The sequence below is a fragment of the Saccoglossus kowalevskii genome, chromosome 18 (genome assembly GCF_978046115.1).
Source record: "Saccoglossus kowalevskii chromosome 18, keSacKowa6.1, whole genome shotgun sequence".
Taxonomy (NCBI): Eukaryota; Metazoa; Hemichordata; class Enteropneusta; family Harrimaniidae; genus Saccoglossus; species Saccoglossus kowalevskii.
In genome coordinates, this window is record NC_140658.1 from 3,555,153 (window position 1) to 3,573,303 (window position 18,151).

General features: G+C 37.6%; 1 protein-coding gene across 2 annotated transcripts in view; it reads left to right on the forward strand.

Moving 5' to 3' along the window:
- Positions 1 to 18,151, forward strand: part of LOC102803856 (C2 domain-containing protein 5-like) — a 94,006-nt gene that overhangs the window by 25,182 nt on the left and 50,673 nt on the right. For both annotated transcript variants that reach the window (XM_085493246.1, XM_085493247.1), the window contains exons 12-13: positions 12,661 to 12,775; positions 13,471 to 13,550. In XM_085493246.1, coding sequence (XP_085349372.1) covers positions 12,661 to 12,775; positions 13,471 to 13,550 — 195 coding nt within the window. The remainder of the gene's footprint in view (positions 1 to 12,660; positions 12,776 to 13,470; positions 13,551 to 18,151) is intronic.

Genomic DNA, 18,151 nt, shown 5'->3' on the forward strand with positions numbered 1-18,151 from the left:
AGCCCCATGACCCCAAGATTCTTAACCCTTATGTCACAAACCATGTGACTGAGGCCATTCCAGATTGGAACCCGCATTCAAAATGCTATTTATGTCTTGACTGCGTGCAGAGTTCGGGTTTTTGCCCTGAAGGCGTGTGTAATCTCGGGAGTTCTTGGGCCTGGGATATTTTCCAGGGCAATGTAAAAATCGCTGAGACTGACCGTGTCACTCATTTACGCAGCAATGGTTGCGCATCTAGTGTAATCGGTTAAAGTGAGTTGTGTGTTGGTATGAGTAAGTAAGTAAGTAAGGGGTCCGACGGTGGAGGTTCCGATATTTTTTGGTCTCCCCCTGCTGATCGGAGGGCATCCTCACAGTCTGTTGCAGCCAAGCCTCCCATTTCGGGGCAGGACACACGTTGCTCCTCCCCCCCACTTTCAGCCAGCCAAGGTTTGCCATGCTGTACCAGACTCTTAGAAATTAAGGCATAACGCACCAGCCTCTTAGAGCAGGCGACACTCTTACTGGTGGGCCACCGCAGAGCTATGTGCGATATCCTCCAGTATAACATGGCTCTCCTGGCCGGGGCTACTACCGTGCAACGAGACCCGGTCATACGCGTGTGTTTTCGCCGGCGAATTGAGTCAGGGGGTACGCCACCGCCTCAGTTACACAGACTTGACATCGCCCACCCTCTTCACTGGGGAGATGGCAGGTGCAGTCTCAGAGCTTCGGAGTGCAATGAACCAGATACAGATAGTTCAGGTCGAATCTGCTAGCCAGTTGGCTGCTGCCAAGGGTAAATGGAGGGCGTCCAAGCACAGAAAACACAATGCCCTAAGGCGACGTCCGCTAGCCAGAGTCAGCCAGGAGGCAAGCGCTCATACCCTTCCACGGGAGGGAAGAGTATTGGCGCGCCCCCAGGGAAGAAAGGACCAGGTGGTGGCTCCTCATCCTCCTCGGCCGGTCATCCACCCCGGCAGCGGGGGAAGCAGGTTTGGCGCTTACCTCTGCTACAGGATACCACTGACATCTTCCCTCCAAAATTAGTATGTGCTCCTCCATCGGTTCCGCATGGAGACGCCGTGCAGCATCCTTCTCTATATCCACCACTTTGACTGGCTAGCCTCACTAGACTTAAGCGACGCTTACCTGCACATACCAATGTGCCCGGTGAGTTGCCATCTCGTTTGATTCGCCCACCTGGGCCAAGTATTTGAATTTTGGGTGCTCCTCTTCAGGTTATGCACAGCTCCCTATGTGTTTCTTATGAGTGATGAAACAGATAGTGCTGTTGCTCCACCAAATGTCGGTACACATCAATCCGTACCTAGACGACTGGTTACTACACAACCCAGACAAGGGGTTATTAGCCAAGCAGGCAAGGCTAATGCAAGTTTTACTTCACCAGTTGGGCTTTTCAGTAAATCAGACAAAGTCTGATCTCGACCCAATGCAACAGTTGGTGTTCCTGGACATGGAGTTCGACACAGAGGCAGGCCTGGTTCGTCCATCTCAGTCACATTGATTGGCACTAAGCAGCCTAGCCGAACGACTAGTCAGCATTCCTTCAGTGTCTCTCCGAGAACTGATGCAGATCATCTGAATGATGACCTCGGTTCAAAGGGTAGTTCCTCAGGCCGCATTACGCAGCCGCAGTGCAGTGCTTGTTGCTAGAACACCGAGCCCACCTACGGGAACTAGACAGGCGGGTATTGATCTCGGACCAAGCGAAGGAAGCCCTGCCCTGGTTGTCATCACTGGCCAACCTCGGACAAGGGGTCCCCTTGGGCCCACTCGCTGCAGCTACGACTCTGGTAACAGACGCCTCCCTCCAAGGGTGGGGAGCACATCTATTGGACAAACAAGCCCAACGATTATAGCCCCCGCATTTGGTTCAGGACCGCCTTATCAACTGGCACTTAGCACTACTACGCTTTCTACCCATAGTTTGAGACCACACAGCAGTGGTCTCTTACATCAACAAGGAGGGGGGAACACGTTCCCCATCGTTGTCAGTCCTAGCAGAGCAAATTCTCCATTGGTGCCTGAAATACAATGTGGAGCTAACCGCACACCACCTTCCAGGGGTGAGGTGCAGTCTGGCTGATGCCCTCTTTCAAGGCGGCTCCGTCTCCAGAACACGAAGTGGCCGATATCTTAGTGGGTAGCCTCCAGGCTGTTTCGGCTGTGGGACAGTCCAAAGATAAACCTGTTTGCCGCACCCCTGAATGCAAAGCTCTCGACGTATGTAACACTCCTGCCAACACCAGGGGCCTGGGCCAGGGATGCCTTGTCGTTCCTGTGGACCCACATGTATGCGTACGCCTTTCCTCCCTTCCGCTAATTCACCTGGTACATGTACTGGAGAAACTTCGACAGGAGCCCACCTGCATAATTAGTCCCCGTTCAGGCCCAGCCTGAAAAGGGGACTTTATATGTCCATTTTTCCGTCTCCAACATTTTCTCAGAAATTCTACAGCAGATATCAGTGAAATTTGGCAGGTTGATGAACAAGTCTCTGCTGAGTATGCACGTAATTTTTTTTCCAGATCTGAAAATCCCAAGTGGGTCTTTTTCACGATTTTCATCAAAAATTACCTCTCCCGGCAACATTGACAGAACGTCTGCGCATGCTCAGAATAAATTAATTACTGTAAAATACTTAATTTTTGCTTGCAACATTTTTTTGCTATTTTCGCTGAAGGAATGTTTCAGTTAAAATAAAATCCAGTGAATATACCCTTTTCTTATATTTTACAGTCAACTTGTGACTCTGGTGGCGCCCAATTGGCCAACCAAAGCCTGGTTACCACTTCTGAAATGCTAGTCGAAACACTATTATAGTAGTGCTTCCGGACCTGCTGTCCCAACCAGACTGTGCACTAGCAACGAGCCCAGCAGTGTACTACTTCCACGCATGGAGCCTATCAGTAGACTTGCGCAGACAAAAGGTTTATCTGAGTGGGCTGCCAATGTCCTGGCCAGGGCGAACAGGGATTCCACCAACGCTGTCTACAACTCAAAGTGGCGAGCATACACTAATTGGTGTAGTGGAAGGGAGATTGATCCATGCCATCCCTCTATTGGCCAGGTAGCAGACTTCTTCGTCCACCTGTTTGACGAAGTAGGTTTGTCCTACGCAGCGATCGTTGGCTACAGATCGGCCTTGTCCCCCGCCATTGAGAACGCTTTGGGGTCAAGTCTAGCCGATTGTCCTATTATTAGGAGACTGTTTACTGCTTTCCAAAATCAGAAGCCATGAACCCGAACAAGGGACCCGCCCAATTGGGATTTATCGGTTGTGTTGTCCGCTCTAAGCAGACAACCCTTTGAGCCTCTCCTCTCAGCACCACTCAAGTTTCTACTGGCCCTCGCCTCAGGTAGGCGTCGATCAGAACTAGGCGCACTGTTTTTCTTGGACGGGTGTGCCGCATTTATGGATGATCAAGTTGTGCTAAAGACACGAATCAGGTTTCTCAGCAAGAATCAAAGCCGATCATCATCCCCCGGCTGTCAAATATTGTTGGCCCGGAGGATCAGGAGGAATTGCTTCTCTGCCTGGTTTGAGCACTGAGTTGCTATGAGAACAGTACTAGGGTTTCTAGATTGGGTGCCAAGCACATGTTTTTGTGTTACGGCCCAGACAGGCATGATAGACCGGTCTCTCCAACTTTCATCATATTGAAGGTTCATAATACTTTAACTTCCTCGACACAGAACTTGCAGACACCAAGTATGAGTGCATGAGGTCTGTGCGATTGCTAACTCACTAGCACTAGCGTCAGGCGCCCCCTCAAGCATATACTGAGGGCAAGCTTCTGGAGAACGCAGAACGCTTTATCAACTACTACCTAAGAGATACCAATCTATTGAAGAGAGCCTCATCACGTTGGGTCCTGTCGTAGCAGGTCAGACTCTGGTTGCTAACCCAGCCCGAACAACCACAAGCATTTTTGCGGACAGATTTCTCTACCATCAGTGCTCTTTGGAAGTTTTCAGGTCTCGCTTTTCGGCCTATGCCCTCACACAGAACTGTTTTGGTCTTTACTTCCAAAGCATTCTACCCCCAGAAATGTGTTTGAGCCTAGCTTTCTCAGGCACACCGAACCCTGCCTCCGTTGCAGCATTGTTGGCTTCTTGCTCCGGGGACAGCACAGGCAAGGTAAGACACCACCTTCTTTTGGTCTTAACTAGGTGATAAGTGGTGGTTGTAGACTGTATCATCCCGGACTGGGAAAAAGGACTTTCATCATTTTCTGTTTGCTCGGAAAACCTGCCACTTATCGGCATCTGACTCTGCCCACAGTTCAAAATAGTTATTTTGACTGACCTGAGTCTGTGGTGGGTAATTGAACGTAGTGAATTTAGGCAGAGGGTTCTCCGAACCCGCCTATTCACAACCAACCCACCAAAGCATCATCATATGGCTTCGGTCATGTGTTTCGTGATGTAAGGGAAAAGAATCTTGGGGGTCATAGGGCTTCCCCTGACCTAGATTCTATCTCTCCATCATTGGCAGAATCACTGATTAATGCCTACAGTTGAAAATAATCATTTTGACTGACCGGAGTCTATGGTGGGTATCAACTATGTGAATAGGCGGTTCAGAGAACCCTCTGCCTAATACACCATACAATCTTGTGAATATAGGCGTCACTTTAATTAAGGTGTCAAGTGTGAAAAGCTTTACTAAAGCATCACGAAATGTTGAAAAATTACATTCAATCAAAAAAATGTTCAAAAAATACTCAGTATATTCAATGTAATATGCATTTATTTAACAGAATGTATATTCTAACAGAAGTTTCAAATATAAACAAACACGAATGCATTGCTTTGTAGATCACGGTACGGTAGCTCAATTCTGCCATGCTGCGGTTCACAAGTGAATAACTTACTTGTTTTCGAAGTGTTGAAATTGTTATCCAGTAGTGATTATAATAACGCATGAAAAATAAATTTGTCTGTATTTTGTGTCTAATCTGATTGCTCTATGTTTGACCCCATGTGTGAAGCACACAATGAGAGTCTTTGCAGTTAGTGTGTCTGTATATGTGTGTGTGTGTGTGTATGTCTGTCTGTCTGTCTGTTCCACTGATATCTCAAGAACCATACATCATACCATACATACATGCTCTGGACCAATGTGCAAGTTTGCTTAGGTTTTGGTAGAAATCCATGCATATTAGTTACCTAATTTGCATGTTTAATTAGCTAATTTTTAGCTGTTCCATGACTATTCTACTGATATCTAAAAGACCACTCATTGGATTTTGTTGAAACTTGGTACATAGATGCTCTGAACTAATGCTAGGTTTTTGATCAGTTTTGGGTAAAATCCGTGCATATTTAATCACCTAATTTGCATAATGATTAGTCAATTTTCGTTATTCAACTGATATCTCAAGTACTAGTCATTACATTTAAATGAAACTTGATACATAGATTTCATAGGACACTGCACAGACCTTATATTTTCAAGGGTAATATCAGTACATATTTATTACCTAATTTGCATAATTAATTCATTTCCAGCTTTTGATATTTCAAGTAGTAATTACATTTCAATGAAACTTGTTACATAGACCCTTTAGAACTATGCACTATTAGTTTTAGGGTTAATAATTGTCCATATTAATCACCTAATTTGCATAATCAATCAATTTACTAATCATCATATTTCAAAAAATTTAGAACTATGCAGAGACCCAGTTTGTTTTCGGTAAATATTTATGCATATTAATTACTTAAATTGCATAATTAACCTTTTTTCAACTTTCACACTGATATCTCAAGTACTAATCATCACATTTCAATGAAACTGTACATGGATGTTGTAGGACAATAGACAGACCTGATTAATTGTGGGTTAAAATCTGCACATATTTATTACCTAATTTGCATAATTAATCAATTTTAAGCTTTCACACTGATATCTAAATTACTAATTATTCCATTTCAATGAAACTTGGTACAAAGATGCTCTAGGACAATGAACAAACCTGATTAGTTTGATGTTAAAATCTGTTCATATTAATTTCCTAATTTACAGGTTACTGCGACGGTTAAACGGGGTTTGATTTTTAATAGCACAGGACATGCTACATGCTGGCATACATCACTGGGTCACATTTTACAATTATTATCAGTAATTCTTTAGTTTAGTTGTCATTCACTAATTATGGACGAGATAGTAAGCACGCGAAAATTTCCAAGAAAAAGAAAGCGAGGAAGAAAGAAGAAAAACATCAAAAGAATAATCACTCCTGTCAAAAAAGATTGTGAAGGAGACGATGCTGGGTTCGTACAGAACGGATTTCCCCGTCGAAACCAGTGTCAGCCATGAAGTGGGCGAAGAAAGTTTTACCATGACACTGGGAGTCCGATGAATCAGACTTCGATATAGTGGGTGATACTCCTGTTCAAAACGTTCGAGAGATGTCTGTATCTCGCAGGAAAAATATTGTTAACTTCCGACGTAGAAGAAGAAAGTGAGAGTGAATGTCACAGCCGATCGTTTGAAGACGGCGAGATTCGACTCGTTGACATGTCACTGTTGAAAATGGCGCCCTAGAAAAAGAGATTTGTCAATTTTGCAAAGTAGGCAATATCTCAATAGTGGAGCGCAGGCGTCACGGTCTAGGCAGTTGTATTCGATCGAAACTGAGCCAGCCTAGCTTCCCGTCATCTCGAAAGAAGGAAGCAGTTTTCTAAATAAATAAAAAGGCTGCCATTGGAATGCGAGCGATTGGAAAGGGACGGTGCGCTCTGGTGAAACTGTCAAGCTATTAGGGGTTACCTCAACCAGTAACGGGTCCGCCCTTTCGCCAGTATGTACGAGCTGCCTCCAGGAGACTCCGAAACTCGTGGCATGCTTGAACTAATAAGTTTACAAACACAACGGCCCAACAATAAATACACTGTATTTGCAAACACTTCAACTGCCAAGTGTAGTCTCTGTATTGTTTGTTACTCGCAAACAGAACCGCCCACTTTGCATAATCCAAGCTTTAATGAATGACGTCACCGTTCATTATCAGCACAGACCGTCACAAAACTCCATAGCGTGAAAGAAAACGGCCAAAAAACAAAGTTTTTCACAGATATAAATGTCGGTTCATGATTTTTCTCGAAAACAACTTTCAAAGCATTTTATTTACAATTAACCCATGTAAATTTTGCTGCTGAAACGGTTAACGTTGATTGAAGTTTGAAATCATAAAAGTGCCGATTTCTCGGTGTTCGGTTTTTGGCAATTACCGTTGACCTAATTTTAAATGGCGTTTCACTGAATAGCGCTACGATGTCGCCGTTTAGCTTTTCTTACTCTTTGATATGTTGGCTTCATATCCGTATTTGCATATTTGCAAAATTCTGTTGCGTTTTTTGACAAACCTCGGGCAAACCAACGGTATACTCTAACTTTAACACCAAAAAACGTGCTTGAAATTTGTGATTTTCGGAAAGAAAAAAAAAACTTAATGCAAAAAATAGAAATACGGATTTAAACTTCATATCCTTTGCTTCAAAACAGTGTAAAGTTTTTGATCGCATGAATGACTGTAGAGATGACAATTAAAATTTTATTTACGTTAGTTAAATTATCAGCCCCGCTGATTTTCAGAATCACGTGACGCTAAAACAAACACAATGTTCATAAAATATTAATAATAGGAAAATACAAGTCAAGAGCTTTCCAAACATATATAGATTGTATGGTTTCTTGTAAAATTTATTCCGATTATAGGTGTTTACATTTTTCATGCAAAAAAACTATCCTGCTACCTTAAATCTGTTCATATTAATTTTCTGCCAATAGCACATGGGAGTTCTTTCTAAGCTTTCTTTGATTTATTTTGTGGCCAATTTGATGGCCCTGAGTTTACATTTCGTGGCTAATTTGATTGCTCTGGCTCTATATTTTGTGGCTAATTTGATTGCCTTGGGACTACATTTGTGGCTAATTTAATTTCTTTGTGTATACATTTGTGGCTAATTTGATTGCTCTGGGTCTTATTTGTGGCTAATTTAATTTCTCTATGTATACATTTGGGTACTAATTTGATTGCTCTGGGTCTATATTTGGTGCTGATTTTATTAGCCAGGGTCTATATTTTGTGGCCAATTTGATTGCTCTGTGTCTTATTTGTGGCTAATTTAATTTCTCTATGTATACATATGGTGACTAATTTGATTGCCATGGGTTATATTTTGTGGCTAATTTGAATGCCCTGAGTCTATATTTGGTGGCTAATTGATTGCTCTGGTTCTATATTATTTGTAGCTAATTTGATTTTTCTGAGTCTATATTCGGTGACTAATTTGATTACCCTGGGTCTATATTTTGTTGCCAATTTGATTGCCCTTGGTCTATATTTGGTGGCTAATTTGATTTCCCTGGGTCTACATTTGATAGCTAATTGATTGCTCTGGTTTTATATTATTTGTAGCTAATTTGATTTCTCTGGGTCTATATTTGGTCACTAATTTAATTACCCTGGGTCTATATTTTGTGACTAATTTGATTGCTCTGTCTTATTTGTGGCTTATTTAATTTCTCTATGTATACATTTGGTGACTAATTAGGTTGCTCTGGGTCTATATTTTGTGGCTAATTTAATTCCCTGGGTCTACATTTGGTGGTTAATTTGATTGCCCTGGGTCTACATTTGGTAGCTAATTGATTGTTCTGGTTCTATATTTTTGTAGCTAATTTGATTTCTCTGGGTCTATATTTTGTGACTAATTTGATTGCTCTGTTATATTTGTGGCTTATTTAATTTCTCTATGTATACATTTGGTGACTAATTTGATTACCTGGGTCTACATTTGGTGGTTAATTTGATTGCCCTGAGTCTATATTTTGTGGCTGATTTGATTTCCTAGGGTCTATATTTTGTGGCTAATTTGATTGCTCTGTGTCTTATTTGTGATTAATTTAATTTCTCTATGTATACATTTGGTGACAAATTTGATTACCCTGGGTCTATATTTTGTGGCTGATTTGATTACCCTGGGTCTATATTTTGTGGCTAATTTGATTGCCCTGGGTCTATATTTTGTGGCTAATTTGATTTCTCTGGGTCTATATTTGGTGACTAATTTGGTTGCCCTGGGTCTATATTTTGTGGCTAATTTGATTTCTCTGGGTCTATATTTGGTGACTAATTTGATTACCTGGGTCTACATTTGGTGGCTGATTTGATTTCTCTGGGTCTATATTTTGTTTCTAATTTGATTGCTCTAAGTCTATATTTTGCTGCTAATTTAATTTTGCTAGGTCTATATTTTTAGCTGCTTTGATTTCTGTGGGTCCATATTTTGTTGCTCATTTGATTTTTCTAGGTTTACATTTTTTAGCTAATTTGATTTTTCTAGGGATATATTTGGTGCCTAAATATTAATTGATAAGTGGTTACATTTGATATATGTGATATCATTTGCTGCTAATTGAATTACTTTAAATTCTATTAATGGTGGTGTTTTGGGTTTAATGTGTCTTGTCTTTTTGCAGGCATATTATTTATTTGTGGTAAGTGATGATCTATCCTCTTAATGCATGTAACATGACAACTCTGCAATCATGTGACTTTAACACATTATTTATTTTTCTTTCAAATAAATATTGTGCATAGTCTCTATTTCATTGTCATGGGAAATGATCATAATGTATTCATTAGAGGATCTTCAACTTGTGCTGCATTACAGTGTGAAACAAAAATCAGTTTTATGGTTTTAAACAGTGTTACACTGACATGATATGTTGTTTTGAACAGTACTAGACTGACATGATATTTTGTTTTGAACACTACTATATTTTTAGTCCCCGTTCAGATGTTTTGACCCTTGTGCATTCGTGTGTGCGTGCGTGTGTGCATGCGTGCGTCCGGACCTGTATCTTAGAAATTCTTGGACCAATCATAATTTAACTTCACACTTACATCATACATGATATTATACATATGCACATCAATTTGTTTTATTATCTGATTCAAGATGGCCGAATGGCAGCCATTTTTTTCCTAAAAAATCATCAAAATTAAGCATTTCTCGGCTGGATTTTGTTCAACCTTGATGCAACCAATTTTGTTTTTCAGATAAGATTCAAAATGACTGACTGGCGGCCATTTTCTGTTAATGAATGTGGTTCTCGTGCCATATCTCTAACTTCCTTTGACTGATTATGTTCAAATTTTGAATATTCATTATACATAATAATGTCAAAGTGGCCGAATGGTGGCCAAAAAAAATCATGAAATATCAAGCATTTCTTGAATTTATTGATTGATTTTGTTCAAAATTATAACATACATTAGAGATTACAGGTTCCTGATGCACGTCATTTTATTTTTCAGATCGGATTCAAAATGGCTGATTGGTGGCCATTTTGTTTTATCGATTGGGCTTCTAGAGCCATATCTCTGATATGCTTTGACTGATTATGTTCAAATTTTATATATTCGTTTTACATTATGTTATAGATATATACATGTTTTCAAAATGGCTGATTTTGTTTTAATTAATGCTGTTCCAGAGCAATATCTCTCAATATGGTCAAGTACTTGTTTGACTGACGATCACATACAAATGTCAATCATTTTAATGTTAAACAATCATTATAATCATATTCCTGACATGGTTATATTCCAGCTATATTACTATAAACAAAACTATATAATTATCTTAAATTCGATAACTAATGGGGACTGTGCCATGCATGGCTTGTTCTAAGTTGATTTTAATTTTGTGCTCAAATTATCATTTGTTAGTGCCATGTTAGTAATTATTATAAATGTTATTGAGTTGGATATTTTGTCTACTCAAATTACATGTATAGTAAGTCAGGCAGAATACTGTAAGGTCTATTTTACTTGGGCAACAAGTTTTATTTTGCAGACAATGCATGTAGAATTTGACAATTGTCAAAACATTTCCTCTAATAGTTTTTTCTGTACAATTTTTACTGTTACAGTATTGTTAATGAAGGGAAAGGTATACAAGAAGAAATGGCTATCCTCCACTTTGTTGTTTTTCTCTGCACAGGGTTTTGAAGTTTCACCTCCATCTGTCTGTCTGTCTGTCCATTCACACAAATGCCTGTGTTGGTTTTATTAACACTTCACACACATCATCCATATGTATCATGATACAATTCTACATTGCCCAATGGCTGCCATTTTAGTGCTAACAATTTGTCAAAATAAAGCACTCCTGGAAACAGATCTTTGTAGTATGTATGAACATATTTCGTGTAAATTTAGCATGTCCATTATACATAAATTAAAGATGGCCAAGTGGTGGCCATTTTAATTACCTGGTATAACACAGCAGAGTGAAGCATTTCTGCAATCTGAAACTTGATGCATCAACATATTCTATTTAAATTTAGTACTTCCATCAGACCTTGATATACATGTACTTCATTTTTCACCAGCTCAAATTCAAAATAATCACAGGTTTCCATTTTGTCTTGATCGATCACGTTCGCAAAATAAATTAACTCTAGTTTGTATTATGTTAGTCATAATGGATAATAAAAACATGAATGCCAATCTGCACTGAAGATTGTGGTGTCCAATCACCAAATCAAACCTTATTTTCATTGTTGTGATCAATTAAAATCAGTTCTTGTACATTAGATATCAGCATTTTGTTGAATGTAAAACAAAATCCAAAGCACTCATGATGCTCAGAAGGGTCAGTATGCAAATTAAGAATACTTTTAGGAGTCAGGGTGCGGTGATCTACAGGTCTTACATGTACAAAGTGAGAATGCTTACACATGTCAGTCAGGTTTTCTATAGGACGCACAAAGTGGGAATGCTCACCCACAGGTCGGTGAGGTTTTTTGTAGGTCACACAAAGTGGGAATGCTTACACACGCTGGTGAGGTTTTCTGTAGATCACACAAAGTGGGAATGCTTACCCACAGGTCGGTGAGGTTTTCTGTAGATCACACAAAGTGGGAATGTTACACATGCTGGTGAGGTTTTCTGTAGGTCACACAAAGTGGGAATGCTTACACATGTTGGTGAGGTTTTCTGTAGATCACACAAAGTGGGAATGCTTACCCACAGGTCGGTGAGGTTTTCTGTAGATCACACAAAGTGGGAATGTTACACATGCTGGTGAGGTTTTCTGTAGGTCACACAAAGTGGTAATGCTTACACACATTGGTGAGGTTTTCTGTAGGTCACACAAAGTGGGAATGCTTTCACACATTGGTGAGGTTTTCTGTAGATCACACATGGTGTAAATGGTTACATGGGTCAGTGAGAGGTTTTCTACAAATCATACAAATGTGAATGCTTAAAGGGGTCAGTGTGAGGTTTTCTACAAATCATACGAATGTGAATGCTTAAAGGGGTCAGTGTGAGGTTTTCTACAAATCATACAAATGTGAATGCTTAAAGGGGTCAGTGTGAGGTTTTCTGCAGATCGTACAAAGTAGGAATACTTACAGGGGGCAGTGACAGGTTTTCTGCAAGTCATACAAAGTTGGAATAAAAATGACTGTTTGTCCAGCAGTGGGCAAAAATACAAGGATAGATTTACTGAGGATAGATGTACATGATTGTATACTTTTGGTTTGGCTAATTTGGTGTCATGGTAACTAATGATAGTGAATAGTATTCATGTATAAAGTCGCTGATCTTTTTTATTTTATTTCAATAGATGAACCTGAGACAAGAGATGCTTGGTGGACCGAGATACGTACTGAAATACGCTCTCATGCCGCTGCCATGGGATGTCATGCTGTTGTTGGTTATAGAGAGACCACTTCTATTTGGTAATTTATTTAAATATTTCTTTTTCTGATTGGATAAGTCATTGTTAGGTCATGCAGGGAGTATCGCACCTTTCCACTGAATTCATGCATGTTATTCAAACTGCATTCTTACCAATAGCATGACAACAGCAGTGACTCAGGTACATGTATCATATTTCACAATCCCTTCAACCTGCTGCATTGTATTCTAGATTTTTAATGATTTCTATCAGGTAGCATGTTATTGAAATGGATCTCTTTAAATATGAATCTATTCTCAGGGGTACATCTGAGCATTTTCATCGCCTGGCAACCATCACAGTGAAAACAAATGCGGAAAACTCGCAGAAAACAATTCTCTTGGATGGTTGTTGAGACTTCCCGGAACAGTGTAACAAGATTTCCCCTGTGTGTGTAACATATATAAACTTGGTTGCTCAGGATAACTTCAAAATTGAGTCTTTGCAATTTTCTTGACTTTAGCTGTTTTCATCGGCTCTTTGACTAGTGTTCCACAGCAGTTCGCACATAGTTCGAGTCCATGGAAATATATGGTACAGTGATGTGCGTCTTAACAACGTGGAACGTCTTGTGACGTAGATCTGCCCTGAGAATAACAACAATTCTGTAATTGCTGCTGTTTTCCTGTATGATTTTTATCCATATGATTTGTATTTACCTTGCACTGACTTACCTGGCTTTATATTTTATTACAGTGATGAGATATGTGTTTTAACTGCAAGTGGTACAGCAGCTGTTATCAATCTGAGAGCTGATAACCCATATAACATTGCATGTGAGTTCTCACAATTTCATATATACTTGTATAAGACAGTGTATGTGAGTCAATAAATAGCTGAATGGGAGTCTTTTTCAATATAAATAAGTGTTTTGTAAATCCAATTGCTCATTTGTTGGCAGCCAGTTACAGACAAATGTTTTTTTAGAGATGACAAAGCAAAGCATAATGTCATCATCAATGTTACCATTTCTCAACTTTTGAAAAAATGTCATGGTGTCATGGGTTTGGTCGCTATCAGATTTTTTTGTTAGGTTTGATTCCTACCAGCTTGTTATCTTATGACCATAGAACCATGGAACTTTGTTGACTATAATGCAATCTTTGTTTATAGGCCATAGAACTTTGTTGACTCTAATGCTATCTTTGTTTATAGACCATAGAACTTTGTTGACTGTAATGATACCTTTGTTTATAGACCATAGAACTTTGTTGACAGTAATGCTATCTTTGTTTCTTGACCATAGAACTTTGTTGACAGTATTGCTATCTTTGTTTATAGACCATAGAACTTTGTTGACAGTAATGCTATCTTTGTTTATAGACCATAGAACTTTGTTGACTGTAATGCTATCTTTGTTTATATACCATAGAACTTTGTTGACAGTAATGCTATCTTTGTTTATAGACCATGGAACTTTGTTGACAGTAATGCTATCTTTGTTTATAGACCATAGAACTTTGTTGACAGTAATGCTATCTTTGTTTATAGACCAGAGAACTTTGTTGACAGTAATGCTATCTTTGTTTATATACCATAGAACTTTGTTGACAGTGTTGCTATCTTTGTTTATAGACCATAGAACTTTGTTGACAGTAATGCTATCTTTGTTTATATACCATAGAACTTTGTTGACAGTAATGCTATCTTTGTTTATAGACCATAGAACTTTGTTGACAGTATTGCTATCTTTGTTTATAGACCATAGAACTTTGTTGACAGTATTGCTATCTTTGTTTATAGACCATAGAACTTTGTTGACAGTAATGCTATCTTTGTTTATAGACCATAGAACTTTGTTGACAGTAATGTTATCTTTGTTTATAGACCATAGAACTTTGTTGACAGTAATGCTATCTTTGTTTATAGACCATAGAACTTTGTTGACTATAATGCTATCTTTGTTTATAGAACATAGAACTTTGTTGACAGTAATGCTATCTTTGTTTATATACCATAGAACTTTGTTGACAGTATTGCTATCTTTGTTTATAGACCATAGAACTTTGTTGACAGTATTGCTATCTTTGTTTATAGACCATAGAACTTTGTTGACAGTATTGCTATCTTTGTTTATAGACCATAGAACTTTGTTGACAGTAATGCTATCTTTGTTTATAGACCATAGAACTTTGTTGACTATAATGCTATCTTTGTTTATAGACCATAGAACTTTGTTGACTATAATGCTATCTTTGTTTATAGACCATAGAACTTTGTTGACTATAATGCTATCTTTGTTTATAGACCATAGAACTTTGTTGACTATAATGCTATCTTTGTTTATAGAACATAGAACTTTGTTGACAGTATTGCTATCTTTGTTTATATACCATAGAACTTTGTTGACAGTATTGCTATCTTTGTTTATAGACCATAGAACTTTGTTGACAGTATTGCTATCTTTGTTTATAGACCATAGAACTTTGTTGACTATAATGCTATCTTTGTTTATAGACCATAGAACTTTGTTGACAGTAATGCTATCTTTGTTTATAGACCATAGAACTTTGTTGACAGTATTGCTATCTTTGTTTATAGACCATAGAACTTTGTTGACTATAATGCTATCTTTGTTTATAGACCATAGAACTTTGTTGACAGTAATGTTATCTTTGTTTATAGACCATATAACTTTGTTGACAGTAATGCTATCTTTGTTTATAGACCATAGAACTTTGTTGACAGTATTGCTATCTTTGTTTATAGACCATAGAACTTTGTTGACTATAATGCTATCTTTGTTTATAGACCATAGAACTTTGTTGACAGTAATGCTATCTTTGTTTATAGACCATAGAACTTTGTTGACAGTAATGCTATCTTTGTTTATAGACCATAGAACTTTGTTGACTATAATGCTATCTTTGTTTATAGAACATAGAACTTTGTTGACAGTAATGTTATCTTTGTTTATAGAACATAGAACTTTGTTGACAGTAATGCTATCTTTGTTTATAGACCATAGAACTTTGTTGACAGTATTGCTATCTTTGTTTATAGACCATAGAACTTTGTTGACAGTAATGCTATCTTTGTTTATAGACCATAGAACTTTGTTGACTATAATGCTATCTTTGTTTATAGAACATAGAACTTTGTTGACAGTATTGCTATCTTTGTTTATATACCATAGAACTTTGTTGACAGTATTGCTATCTTTGTTTATAGACCATAGAACTTTGTTGACAGTGTTGCTATCTTTGTTTATAGACCATAGAACTTTGTTGACAGTAATGCTATCTTTGTTTATATACCATAGAACTTTGTTGACAGTAATGCTATCTTTGTTTATAGACCATAGAACTTTGTTGACAGTATTGCTATCTTTGTTTATAGACCATAGAACTTTGTTGACAGTATTGCTATCTTTGTTTATAGACCATAGAACTTTGTTGACAGTAATGCTATCTTTGTTTATAGACCATAGAACTTTGTTGACAGTAATGTTATCTTTGTTTATAGACCATAGAACTTTGTTGACAGTAATGCTATCTTTGTTTATAGACCATAGAACTTTGTTGACTATAATGCTATCTTTGTTTATAGAACATAGAACTTTGTTGACAGTAATGCTATCTTTGTTTATATACCATAGAACTTTGTTGACAGTATTGCTATCTTTGTTTATAGACCATAGAACTTTGTTGACAGTATTACTATCTTTGTTTATAGACCATAGAACTTTGTTGACAGTATTGCTATCTTTGTTTATAGACCATAGAACTTTGTTGACAGTAATGCTATCTTTGTTTATAGACCATAGAACTTTGTTGACTATAATGCTATCTTTGTTTATAGACCATAGAACTTTGTTGACTATAATGCTATCTTTGTTTATAGACCATAGAACTTTGTTGACTATAATGCTATCTTTGTTTATAGACCATAGAACTTTGTTGACTATAATGCTATCTTTGTTTATAGAACATAGAACTTTGTTGACAGTATTGCTATCTTTGTTTATATACCATAGAACTTTGTTGACAGTATTGCTATCTTTGTTTATAGACCATAGAACTTTGTTGACAGTATTGCTATCTTTGTTTATAGAACATAGAACTTTGTTGACAGTAATGCTATCTTTGTTTATAGACCACAGAACTTTGTTGACAGTATTGCTATCTTTGTTTATAGACCATAGAACTTTGTTGACAGTAATGCTATCTTTGTTTATAGACCATAGAACTTTGTTGACAGTATTGCTATCTTTGTTTATATACCATAGAACTTTGTTGACAGTAATGCAATCTTTGTTTATAGACCATAGAACTTTGTTGACAGTAATGCTATCTTTGTTTATATACCATAGAACTTTGTTGACTATATTGCTATCTTTGTTTATAGAGCATAGAACTTTGTTGACAGTAATGCTACCTTTGTTTATAGACCATAGAACTTTGTTGACATTAATGCTATCTTTGTTTATAGACCATTGAACTTTGTTGACAGTATTGCTATCTTTGTTTATAGAGCATAGAACTTTGTTGACAGTAATGCTATCTTTGTTTATATACCATTGAACTTTGTTGACTATAATGCAATCTTTGTTTATATACCATAGAACTTTGTTGACAGTAATGCTATCTTTGTTTATAGACCATAGAACTTTGTTGACAGTAATGCTATCTTTGTTTATAGACCATATAACTTTGTTGACAGTAATGCTATCTTTGTTTATAGACCATAGAACTTTGTTGACAGTAATGCTATCTTTGTTTATAGACCATAGAACTTTGTTGACAGTAATGCTATCTTTGTTGATAGACCATAGAAATTTGTTGACAGTAATGCTATCTTTGTTTATAGACCATAGAACTTTGTTGACAGTAATGCAATCTTTGTTTATAGACCATAGAACTTTGTTGACAGTAATGCTATCTTTGTTTATAGACCATAGAACTTTGTTGACTGTAATGCTATCTTTTTTTCTATACCATAGAACTTTGTTGACAGTGATGCTATCTTTGTTTATAGACCATAGAACTTTGTTGACAGTAATGCAATCTTTGTTTATATACCATAGAACTTTGTTGACAGTATTGCTCTCTTTGTTTATAGACCATAGAACTTTGTTGACAGTAATGTTGTCTTTGTTTATATACCATAGAACTTTGTTGACAGTATTGCTATCTTTGTTTATAGACCATAGAACTTTGTTGACAGTATTGCTCTCTTTGTTTATAGACCATAGAACTTTGTTGACAGTAATGTTGTCTTTGTTTATATACCATAGAACTTTGTTGACAGTATTGCTATCTTTGTTTATAGACCATAGAACTTTGTTGACAGTAATGCTATCTTTGTTTATATACCATTGAACTTTGTTGACTATAATGCAATCTTTGTTTATATACCATAGAACTTTGTTGACAGT